The sequence below is a fragment of the Brienomyrus brachyistius genome, chromosome 8 (genome assembly GCF_023856365.1).
Source record: "Brienomyrus brachyistius isolate T26 chromosome 8, BBRACH_0.4, whole genome shotgun sequence".
NCBI lineage: Eukaryota > Metazoa > Chordata > Actinopteri > Osteoglossiformes > Mormyridae > Brienomyrus > Brienomyrus brachyistius.
The window spans coordinates 29818264-29831296 of NC_064540.1; the positions used below are offsets into that span (position 1 = coordinate 29818264).

The 13033-nt window shown below is 42.3% G+C and overlaps 1 protein-coding gene across 1 annotated transcript in view; it reads right to left on the reverse strand.

Moving 5' to 3' along the window:
- Positions 1-11214: 11214 nt before the first annotated feature.
- The window catches only part of klhdc8a (kelch domain containing 8A), a 96809-nt gene continuing 94990 nt past the window's right edge, over positions 11215-13033 (reverse strand). Inside the window, exons 6-7 of the mRNA XM_049022581.1 lie at positions 11691-11792; positions 11215-11417 (exon numbers count right to left, since the gene is read on the reverse strand). Coding sequence (XP_048878538.1) covers positions 11215-11417; positions 11691-11792 — 305 coding nt within the window. The remainder of the gene's footprint in view (positions 11418-11690; positions 11793-13033) is intronic.

Genomic DNA, 13033 nt, shown 5'->3' on the forward strand with positions numbered 1-13033 from the left:
ACCCAATGGGATCACTTTGACCATTGTAAAGGTACCTTATACAGCATTGCCTAACATTCTCTCTACAAGAAGGGCACTTCATAATGGCACCATTATCCATTGGAAGGATACCCAATGGGACCACTTTGAGCATTGTAAGGGTACCTTATACAGCATTGCGTAACATTCTCTCTACTAGAAGGGAACTTCATAATGGCACCCTTTTCCATTGGAAGAGTAGTCATAGGGGCTGCATAGACTATTGTAAGGGCACCTTATAGAGCACTGCATCACATTCTCTCCATGAGAAGGGCACTCATTAAGAAGCTTCATCATATTTTCTTGTTCTATATGTCAAGTAAAGTTATAGTATTTATTCAATTCCGTCATACTGTATGTACAGGACACAGGGAGAATTGAAATTGTGTTACTCTCAGACCCCATGGTGAGTGTGTCATGATATTAGAATAATTAGATTAATCCGCATGTAGAAGGGTATTGTGGTTTGGAAATGAGTCCCGGTAAAACGTTTTAATGGAAGAACCACAGTGCACAGTAAAGGCTATATCGAACCCATGGTCGTCTGTTTTATTTAAAAGCCCATCATAAAACATGGAGTCACAAGTTGCTTGTTAAAATAATAGAACAAAATAAACAACTTACTGAAGAAAAAAAATAATGGAAGGGTTAAAGCCGCCGTCAGGACTTGATTTACGCACTGGCAACGTTTCCGAAAATTGGAGATTTCGGCAGCGGTTTGAATTGTATCTAGCTGCTACTGGAGGCGCTAGCAAACCTGCTAAGGTACAGTCCTCGTTCTTTCTTCATGTGGCTGGTGAAGATGCAGTGGAAGTGTATAATACCTTCGCGTTTCACAATGCGGATGACAAGTATAGCTTGGAAACTCTCATGGATAAATTTGAGGAGTACTGCAACCCGAAAAAAAATATAATGTACGAACGGTACAAGTTTTTCAACTGTTTGCAAGGGGATATGTCTATTACCCAATATGTAACGGAGCTATAACGAAGGGCACAGTCATGCGAGTTCTGTGATTTGACTCACTCATTCGGGACCGTGTAGTCTGTGGCATTTCCTCTGATGCTTTAATCTGCCCTGCACATTTAACTGCCTGGCCAAAGCTTCGGTGCAAAATGAAGCAGAGCTGCCAGGGTCCATGAATGCATAAACCTCAACAGCTTTGTCACTCTTGCTGGCTTTCACTCTAACAGGCACGATGGCAAGCACACAACTGTCTCCAGCCCCAGTACAGGCACTTGTCTCTCGCTCCTCAGGAATACCTGCTGATACACTAGCTGTGGTGCCTTTATTAACTTCTTTAACACCCTTGTCCTGACTTGAAAAGTGCAACAAGCTTGGATGTCTAAGAGAGCACACCTCACATGTCATTTTCTTCTTACATTCTCTGCTCAGATGACCCTTCAACAGGCAGCCAAAGCAAAGTCCATTTTTCTTCAAGAAGTCCACTCTGTCATCGTGAGATTTTTCTCTAATCTTGTGACATTCTTGCAGTGCGTGACTTTTCTCGCAAAACATGCAGGGTCTTGTAAAAGCACAGTTAAGTGACACATCGGGTTTAGGTTTTGTTATACTTTCTCTGACTTGGTCGACTTTAGTAGCAAAGCTACTTCCTTGCTTGCCGTCTTTCTTTGGCTTGTTTCCTTGCTGAAACTTCTTCGTGACCTTTTCCCCTTTTTCTGCATCAAGATCTCCAAAGAGTGGGTCGGACACGATCTTTGCTTGACGTTCAACAAACTCCACAAGCTCTGTGAATCTTGCTCTTTTCCTTCGCTGATCTTGGATGTCATATGCATGGACTCTCCAACGCTCTCTTAATTTGAACGGCAACTTTGAAACGATGGTCCTCATAGTTGTGGGATTGTCCATCTCCTCCATGTAGTCAATATCCTCCATAACATTTCGACAACTTATCAAGAACACAGAAAACGCCCCTAAAGCCTTTCCATCTTCGGCCTTGACTTGAGGCCATTTAGATGCCTTTTAAATCAATGCCATAGCAACCATTAACTCATTGCCATATTTATCTTGAAGCAGCTTTAGGGCCTTTGCATACCCACGCTGTTCAGGCATATGCTGGCAGCTCCTAACAAGATCGTGGGGTTCACCCCTGGTATACTGCTCCAAAAAATATAGCTTATCCCCATCAGCATCTCCGAGGCAAGCGGAACAGCCGTTGGTTCGTCACAAGCATCTCTGTGATGTCTGTCTGTCTTTGCATCATGCTACACATCTCTCTAACTTCCGTGTCATAATGCAAAGTGTCTCTAGGTTGACTAGGCAGCTGCAACAGAGCTCTAGACTGTTTAGGAATGGCCCCACCTAAAGCACCTAGCTCTTTTCCGTTCATCTGAGCTTCAGACTTCTCCATGTAATTTGACTTGGATGCTATTCCTTGTACATTGCCTTGTCTGGCATCTTTATTTAAGAAATCAAAAAGTTCCATTAATGACTTGTTCTCACTTACTTGAGACTGCTGCCCTTGATATTCTTCGTACACTCGCATTTTAGCAGTAGACACTGCAAGAGCTGTTTCGATTTCCAATCTTTCTTTTGCAGCTTTAATTTCAGCTTCTTTCACCTCTAATGCTTGTTTTTCTTTTAAAGCTGCTACTTGTGCCATCAGAGCAACTCTGGTGGCTTCTTCCTTCATACGTGCAGAGGATGCAGTTGATACATTTGACATTTTTGACACCATAGATACACTGTCCAGCGGTGTTATTTCTTGGTCACACGATTGTGCCTCAACCCATTTCTTAACTCTACTCATAAACTGCAAACACTGCTCCGACTTTGGTTGAAACCAAAACTGTTGGTCAGCATCCTTTTCTTCATCTTTAAGATACAGCAACACTGCACTGTTAAACTCCATAAACTCCTCATAGAACTTCTTATAAGCTTTCATTTCTTTTAGAACATCGTTTATAGTTGGGATAGTTTCACTGAGCAAGAGCCTCTCAATTTCGTTTAATTTTGCTGTCATTTGTCCTAATTTACCTCTTCTTGCTGTTGTATGGCTATGCAGTTTTTCTTCCAGGCCTTTAGCTGTTAGCGCCCTCTGGCGGTCATCACGGGTTACATTTTCGACGTCTGTCTTCCCCTCCGCCATTGTTCACTGAGGCTTCCACTCAACTAATCTACTATAACAGCCTCGTTTCAGTTAAATACAACTAACTTCGGTTCTGGCACAGCACAAAAACTGCAACAATTTTTCAAGCTGGGGTTGCTTGGCTATAAATGTAGTGCGAAATAAAACGTTCGTTTCACAACGTATTTAGCGTAGCCTTTCTGGCGTCATCCATTTAGCTATATCGCTGTAAACTCCACCAAAGTTTCTGGGCAAAAGCAAAGTTTTTGGACTTTTAATGTAGTGGCAAATTTTCAGGGTTTTAATCAAATAAATTCAACCAATTCCTCATATGAGCAGACCAGACAACTTTTTGACTCGTATCCACGTCCACTTCGTTAACAACCGAACTTACTCACTCGAAATCCTTGTAACCGTCGAACTCTTTTATTTTCAAAAAGGTTGTCATCAACGGGATCACATCCAGTTGTGAATAAGCTTCAGTTTTTCTAATTAATAATTAACAATGAACGAAATAATAATGGATTAGGATTCACGGTCCAAAAACTATATACTGCCAAGCTGCGCATATGTCCACTTTTCCTCCTTTTCCTTTTTTTACCGTTGTCACATGCACAGCCCTGGATTCACACACTGACCAATAGAAACGCAGCGTCAATAACGCTACGTACATTTCCGTACTTTTAACCCTAACAATGGCTATTGGTATGTAAGCCCAAAAATAACATTCGAATTTGAAATATCAACAAAAAATATTAAAAGGATATTTTTTCTGTACTTTGGCTCTAACAACAGCCATCATTCTTTTCACATCAAACCCACCTTGAATGTTTATTACCAAAAAGCTCCATTTTTGTTTCATCAGACCATTGACTTTTGGTTCCAGTCAAAGTTGTAGTAGTCTTTCACAAACTCCAGGGCCCTCATTTATCGACCATTCTTACGCACAGATTTGTGCATATTTTTTGTGTGAGAACAGTTTCACGCAAAGTGTGGAATTTACCATCTTGTACTTATACTTGTTAAACATAAGAACAGCTCTGACCATGCATACGCACAGAATCTATAGTGGTAGAACTGGGGAACTGCAATACTGAAAGTCTCAGTTATCCACTGATTGAAATGACTATATTCCACTATATTTTGAAATGATATATACTGAATAAGTAATTATGTTTGCTGAGAAACAGCTTTGTTGCCTAATTGGTGTTAGAACCTATAAAAGAAACCTGTGACTGACAGGTATTTGAAAATGTAGCATGTCTGATCTGGCTTTATTAGATAATTTGGCAAACCGTGCACTCAGGAGGGAATCTTCTGAGAGCACAATGATCTGCTTGGTGAGAGTTCTGGTGCAGATACCGCTTCCCGAAAGAGATCCTTATGGGTTTATGCCATGATTTGGGACCTTTTTCGGAGCGACAGACCAACTGTACAAATCCTATTCCAGTCCAGATTCAATTATTGTCAACCCTGGGATTTTTAGCCACTGGCACGTGAGATTGGAGGCATTTCATAGCCAAGGCTGAGCCAACTTATGGCACTGTGTTGAATGCCATCATTTCCTTAAGCCCAAAATACATCCAGGTTCCTTGGACAAATAAAGAACAAGCCGTAATCAAACAAGAATTTCCAAATACCATACGAGCACTAGATTGCACACACATTGCAATAAAAACACCATCACAATATTAATTTAATTATGTCAATAGAAAAGTGTTTCATTCCATTGATGTACAAATAAATGCAGATGCTCATTTAAGCATTTTAAATTTTGTTGCCAAGAGGCCTGTAGGAACACACGATTCATTTATTGTGTGAAACAGCTCCGTTAGAGTACGTCTCGAGAGAGGTGATGTTGAGGATGGATGGCTTATTGGTGAGTGTGACAGTTTTTAAAAATGCTATTGATTGAGTAATTATATCCAACAGTTATTGAAACCTTATGTTTTAGGTGATCAAGGCTATGCATTGAAGCTGTAGCTCATGACTCAAACTCATGATATCAAACCCAGCAATCACTCAGGAGCAAAATTGTAACAGAGCACATGCGCAGACGAGATCCACAGTGGAGCACGCAATAGGTCTCCTGAAAGGTTGGTTGGCTGTGTTTGTCAAGCATCGGTGGTACCTTGCAATATCGGCCTGAAAAGGTGTGCCGCATAATCATGGCTTGTTGTTGGGCATCAGACAAGTCATCCCTCTGCAGGAACCCCCAATACCAGACCCCCCCCCCCCATGCCTGATGCAGAGCCTCCTCCACCACCCACTTCTGCTGCCATTCAGGCAAGAGCGAGGATCATTCCGAGATTTTAGGTAATCAAACAAACAGTGCATTGATTGATGGAAAAAACTCTTATTTTGCAACTTATATTAGGAACACTATTTACCATATATGACGTGTCAGGCCACAGCAATTTGTTTAAGAGATTTGTTGATCTCAACAAAAACATTGTTCAGCATTATTAACTGCTGCTTCAGTTTGTTGATCCTCTTGATTTCTTAGGACCGCATCGGTCATCACCTTTGGCTCCCGACGCACTGACAGCCCCTGCACCAGCTGCTCGACTCGTGGCTGCTCCTCATGCGTGACCACAAGACTTGGCACGACTTCTGTATTAAAACAAACATTTTTACTTTGATGGAATATTTCTAGTATAATCTCAATTTCTTATATAAGTTTCACATCAATCACCTCATTTCATTATATAGTTTAAAAGGATGTTATTGCACTTTGAAATGAAAGGTTTGCAAATTGTTTGGTTTACCTTCATCGTGGAAACTTGATGGTCCTGCTTGGTGAAGCCAGGTTGTCATTGTCTTTGTGCATACTGATGCCAGACAAAGCAGTATCTCCAATAATACCGGCAACACGCGTGTCAAATGCCGTCAGCTCCATAGTGATCTGTCCACCAAGGGTAGCAGATCTGTCCCGTCTGTGTGCCGAGACACGTTTTTTCGTATTTTGTTTGATATCAAACCATTTTTTTTTTATTTCTGACAGGGACCTCCCCTCTGACCCAAACTCATTTACTGCCTCTGTCATTGTCTCCCAGGCAGTATTCTTTTTTTATTGGTTACCCCGGAGCTGAGATAACCAAACAGCAATGTTTGCTTCATTTTGACCTCAGCAACGAGGACCTTGTTCTCACTGTCACTGAAGTTTCTTTTATTTTGCTCTCTTGGCCATTATTTTCAGGAAAAAAACAAGGATTTTCTGCATGGTTTTTAAAGTATGTGGTGTTACCAAATAAGGTCAATTGAGGGTGTTTCTGAATGCAAATAACTATGAACAAGCACCTGAGTAAGAACATGTGGGATTTATCAACAGTTGATTACTTACAAACATACGTACGACTGGCCTCCGCACGTTTGATATATCCCAATTTTTTTTGTACTTACGAACATTCTAAATTTCATTCATAGTTTTTTTCTGGCATACCATCCAAATCCGATAGCATGAAAGTAGCGTCTGATGGGTTTTTTTTTTGGAGAAATGGTAAGCTCAAGATTTTAATTTGTCTTTTAATTCACCAACAGTGATCCTTGGGGATTTTTTGCCTCTCTTACAATCTTCCTCACTGTATGTGGGGGGGGGGGGGGGAGGGGGGGGGGATAAAACAAACCTGGGTCCTCTTCCAGGCAGGTTTGTAACAGTTCCATTTGTTGTACACTTTTTTATTTCCATAGTAGACATGGATTTAGCATGTTCAGGAGAGCATTAAATAGCATTTTCAGGCAAGTAGCTATTTTTCATACTCATTCCCTGACTTATGAAGGTCAACACACTTCTATCTCATTTGGTTTGTATGTTCTCTTATCTTTGCCATGTTGATGGATAATTAAGGGAATTTGAGGTCTGTGTCACCTCATGTTGTACCCCAGTTAATCAGGAATGCATGGATGACAGTTTAAAGGTTCCTTTTCACTCCAATAAACTCAAAGGTGTACAATTTACAGGGGAAACATGCTTCATTAAATTGTGTTCACTAAAATTTCCAGATGTGCCAATAATTGTGGCACTTTGTGTTTTTATTGAAAGTAATTATTTCTTGACGAAGAATTAGTTTTTCTTTGAATTTTTAAAATTTATTTCAAAGAAAGGATGGATTTTTCTATTTTTTTCAGTGTGAAAGCTGAAAGATGAAGCTACTTCACTGAAAGATAAATTTTCTAAGCCTTTTTACAAATCATTTCAAGGGGTGCCAATAATTGTGAAGTGCACTGTAGCTATCATGGCATCTGAACAGATGATTTTAAGTCCTCAAGTCATTATAGATACAAATAAATAGCCTAGTACTATCTAGTGGGTAATGGTGGGTAATGGTGTTTCCTCTGACATTAAAACCCTTTTTACCCCAGTCCTCACCTCCTTCTCCTGCTTCCCCGGTCCGTGCCCGACAAATCATAACCGAATGACAGAACTCCAGAAAACATTGCCTCGTCTCTTTGAAGATGAATACCTCGGCATTTCAAACGAGGTAATTTACTGGCTTGATCAACCTGAAGTTCAGCATGTTCCAGTGTGTCGGGCACTAGCCCATGGGGTCCGGGATGTCCTGGAGGAGATGTCCCTGCCCGGAGACGCGCACCTAGTTGGGGAGGTGCGCACGATCATATGACAGCTTCAAAGAGGGGCTGCAGAGTCGATGATGCGGCGAGTAGCCTTGGACTGCCATACTGCCAGCCAGCTGTCCGAGCTGCCAGAAGTGCCCCCGACTGCGTTTCCCACAACAGGGAAAAAGAAGCGGAGGAGCTGGTGTAGGAATTATTAGCTCAGGTAAATTTTAATATCTCCACCAATATGTTTTGAAATTAATTGACTTTTAATTAATTATTATTTAATGCTTATTATTAACCAATTGTTATGCCAAATGGTCGGCTCCTCCAAACTCAATTGTGAATCCCCGTGAGTCTGTTAATGTGAGACTTAAATGGGATTCATTAATAACCAGTATCGCTTAATAACCTGGGTTAGTAGGCTCGTCCAGCGAGCTGCGTCACCAGGTAATGTAAACAATCGGTAGCGAAGCTCCCCTCACGGCCGATAAGAGAGAGTCTCGTGATATTTCAGGCGAGTTTGAGGTTTCAGAGAGTAGTAGCCAGATTGCACAGAGGCAGGGACTATTGTGAGCACTCAATGATGGAGGCTGAAGTTGTGCAAAAGACATGCATTTATTCCTACAACTAACATAAGACAGACATTACACCTAACAAACAATAAACATGAAATAACGGAATAGACACAAACGATGTAATCATGAAAATGCAATGACCAGATTTAAAATGAGTAACCTAAAAAGGGAAAAACTGTTCTGCACAGCAAGCAGTCTGTGGAAATACGACCCTAATGGAATATAGCAGGTGAATAGGACAGTTTAGGTTATTAGAAATGAAAGGAAGTTGGTTTACTTGGATGCAGGAAAGGGGGGTCTTTGTAGTTGGTTGCAGTGGCTGATGAGCTGATGGGTGATGGCACTCAGGGAGGCGCAGTGTTTGCAGCGGTTGTTGGAGTGGAGCCCCTCTGATTCTCTCTCCTGGTGAATCTTGGGCTGAGTTTCAGTTCTTTGTCCAGCTGGGTCTTCACTGATAGGCTTCAGGAGGGCTTCTTGTGGGCTTCTCTTCTCCTGGGCTGATGTTCTACACCTTTCTCTCCGGGCTGATGGTCTTTGTTTCTTCTCCCCTTGTTTCTCCTCTCCTCTCCTCTCCTCTCCTCTCCTGGCTTTGTTCTGAGGTGCCAGGTTTTATAGTGTAAAGTTCATTAATAGGAGTGACCAGGAATTCGAGTCCTGGACCAATGGCTGACCATCCATTTGGCGGGCTTTCGGAAGGGGGTCTGTATCAGTCCTTTTTGGATTTATGACCAGACTGATTTCTCTTGTAATGATGATTTTCATTAGGCTGGTGTAACTTTTGATATATCCACTGTTGTGGTAACCACTGACCAGATTTGGAAACTGGAGTGATTTTCCATCGGTTTGATACCAAACATGCCATACCAGCCTAGCGGTTCACACCAAATACCATCTGTAATGATTAATTAATGATTACTTGTATTATGCCATTATGTTATGTTCTATTACTCACCAGTATATGGTACACGTGGTTTAGGTTACACCTCAACAGATATTACCCTTTATACAGACATTATATGACATATTCTCATGTCATAAGCACATCTTACCCTTAGATAGGCATGGTAGAATACAAAGATCAGATAAGGGTTGCTGAGGAATGTGGAAAAGAAAAGGGGGGGGAAGGTTGGTCAGACAAAGAAAAAGAATCTTTGAAAGTTAGGGCACACTAAGATCCCTGGTTAGACTATTCAATTTCCAAGATTATTCTGGTATAACATATATGCAGTGGTAGCTATTGGTTTGTTTTTTTTTGTATACCCTGTATAGTACGTTGCTTATGATCGCCAGTCTCAATATGCAAATCATGTTTGTGTGTGTGTCCTTAGACAGTCTTAGTTTTGTGTGCCACCCTTATAACCATGCAGTGGTTGCCGGCCCCTGGAGGATGGGCTCCCCCTTTGAGTCTGGTCCCTCTCAAGGTTTCTTCCTTCTAGGGAGTTTTTCCTTGCCACTGTCGCCTATGGCTTACTCACTGGGGGCTTTGGGTGAGGATACTGTAAAGCGCTTTGAGACAATGTGTTTAAGTGTGAGGGGTAAAATAATAGGCACGCTGTGAACATGGTTATAAGGGTGGCACACAAAACTAAGACTGTCTAAGGACACACACACAAACATGATTTGCATATTGAGACTGGCAATCATAAGCAACGTACTATACAGGGTATACAAAAAAAAACAAACCAAACTTAAAAGAAACTTTCTGTGGGGTGCTGGGTGAGTGGTATGTAAGGCGGGATGTCGGGGGATGGGGTTGTGTGCCAAGTCGAGGGGCCCCTGTCCCTGGGGATCCACTCTGCTATCTGTAGGTCATTAAAACTTTGAGCAATAAAAGTTGGAGTGCTGGCCTCCCTTGTTATCTGTGTGTGTGGGGTCACGAACCCCCCTTTGAGGCCTAGGCCGATGTGTGCCTTCTCGTACCAGGGTAGGCCTTGTCTCAGGCCACCTGGAATTTAAGCTTTGTGATATGTGCATGTGTGATCCTACACTGGCAACGAGAGGACGCGCCGGAGGTCCTCCAGGGAGCCTTCACGGTCTCCGCTACCTTACCTGTATGAGATCAGGAGTAACCCCTCTCGATTCTTAATCTGGCGATGTTTGTGCTTGACGTCACTGCCATTTTACCCTTGCGGACGCCCGACATCTGTATCGCCACCGCTGCTGAGATCAGCAGCTTGTCCCTATTCCGGGATGCACCTGGCCCTTAAAGGGGCCAGGTCGGTTTGGGATGCCATCCCGTGAGTCCCCAAGATCCTTGAAGGGGCAACACCCTGCATGGGTACTGTGCTGACAGTGGATGCTCCACCGCCTAAGGTTCCTGCCCCACCCGTTCTGGCTGCACCCCTGGAGGTTCCTGCGCCGCCCATTCCGGTTGTGCCCCCAGAGGATCCTGCGCTGCCGCCTGTGGTTCCTGGCCCGATGGCTATTGTACCACCCTCTGAAGTTCCTGGATCCTGTGTTTCCGTCGTTGGTGCCCCTGTGTCTGTCTACGTTCCCTGTAGCGTGTCAGTTGGTGTCCTGGTGGTTGTCCTTGTGTCTGTTTTACGTGTTGGTCCTATTGCCTGTGCCTTGTTGATGTTTTGCTTTTGTTTTCTCAGGTTTCCTTGTGTCCCCGGTCTCGTCCTTCGCTCCCCTTAGGCCTAGAGTGCACGCCTTTGGGGGGAGGAGTTCTGTCATGCCCCGCTCGTCCGATCCTTTTATTCATTTCTACGGCTCCCTTCGCCTGCTTCCCTGTTCCGGACGTGACAATACCTATGTGTGAACTACACTTGATTATGGCCATAGTTTTTATGGCACAGAAACTCTTGCTCAGAAAAGACAATAATGTTGTTAGTAACCTAAGTTTTGTATTACAGTGATGCAGGATACATAACAACTTTGAAAATTTCCTATTGCCAGTGCTGTCAGGATTCAAAACAGACATAACTTTTATTTTAAGAGAAAGCAATATGCAAATAGAATCAAGGCGCTTGGTTAAAGAAGCACATTTTCCTTTACATACAGAATCTCATTGGCAGAGCTGGGGGTTTGGTTAACCCCACCAACCACCAGGAGGCGATTTTGAATTACAATGCTGGAAGCTGAACAGCGAGGCACAGACATGGGAGCAACTCGCTCCCATTTCTTCTTCTCTGGGTGGAAGGCCTCCACTGAATCCAGTACAGAGGGATGATTCCCTATACAGCAGTGCAGAAATAGGAGCAGAAATAATTGTTTTGCTTTAAGACAAATACCACGCAGCCAAGCTTTTTATGCCCTATGTGGCCTGGGAAATTCTCCAGCCCCATTCCTCATGACCCGACCAGTATAAGTAATTAATAGATGGATGGTTGGATTGATAAATGTTTTATAACTGAAATTAAACACAAGCATTTTGACAAAAATTTGAATAAACAGCTCCTGATAATGCATTAATACTAAGTGATGACTTACTGATTGATATCACCCACCTAATCCTCCTGCAACAATGACCCTTCCATGCAGGGAGGCAGATGCAAAGTCTGCCCGCTTGGTCTTCATGGACACTGTGTCTTCTGACTTCAACCATAGACCTGAAGGAAAGGCAAAAAAAACAATGATTTTATTGATTTTACTTATATTTTTCTTCTATTCTGTAGTTAGGGAATACATAGATTGCTGTCATTGTTATTGGCAACAGAAGTAACATAGTAAAATTTATTGTGGGGGAATTTTATTGTGTCAATTAGCTGTAGTCCAAGTCAGTCGTGACACATGAAAGAAAAGGCACATATCTGGTGAACCTAATTGCTCCAAGGACACCAGATAAATAGCGCGACCCCACATTTGAATATAAACAGTTACACACTAACCAACACACACAAACGCTAACAAATCTCACCACGGCTACTTCTGACCATGACATCTTTGTTACCTGTTTGCTCTGCAATGGGATTCAATTCAATTCATTTTTATATAGTACCTTTCACAACAGAGTTGTCAATGCCTGCTTCCTCACAGGTGTGTTACATCCATCCATTACCTTCCACTTATCCGAAATTGTGTGCAGGGGCACACTTATCATTGTGTTCATACCATGTGCTCAAATACATAATGCAATGTAATATCACAGTTGACTCTTCCATATCAAGGGGGTTAGAGTTAGGGGCACACGTCCCATGTGATCTGGAAAAACCACCTAATAATGTTTTTCCCTTTGGGGAGCAAGGCATTTTGGATTTTAGTATAGTTAAGGGCACTAAAATGACACTAGAAAATATGAGAAACACAAGACACAATTGCTGAGAGTCTGCAGTAACCGTGATTGGCGTCCTCCAAACCAGCACTGCATATATATTTTATCTGCGCGTTACTGAACAATGAGTGTTCATAAAATTCCAAGAAATTCACGCTTAACTTCTTATGCCGACTCTGCAATAAACCAAGACCATGATGGGGAATGCAGCAATGCAGAAATGACGTTTCTAACTAAACCCTTGAAGCTACATGAAAATAATTGTTACCACAGAAATCAGCGTGCCGAAATTGTATAGGAAACACTACAAAATGTAATGAAACAAATTTTTGTTGCCTAATGTTATCAGACACTGTTCCGCAGCTCATTCCACCATTGAGGAACCACACAAAAGAATTTTATGGAGTTACACTTCTCACGTGGCATAGGGAGCTCCAAAGAGTGTAGGTTTGCTATCCAAAGGAGATGAAATGGAACAGATGGAAAAGGCCTGATCTTCCTGATGTTATACAAAGTAAACCTACAAAATTGAGAGAACATTTGATCTTGAACACAGAAACCCCAAAAGTACTTGTTGGA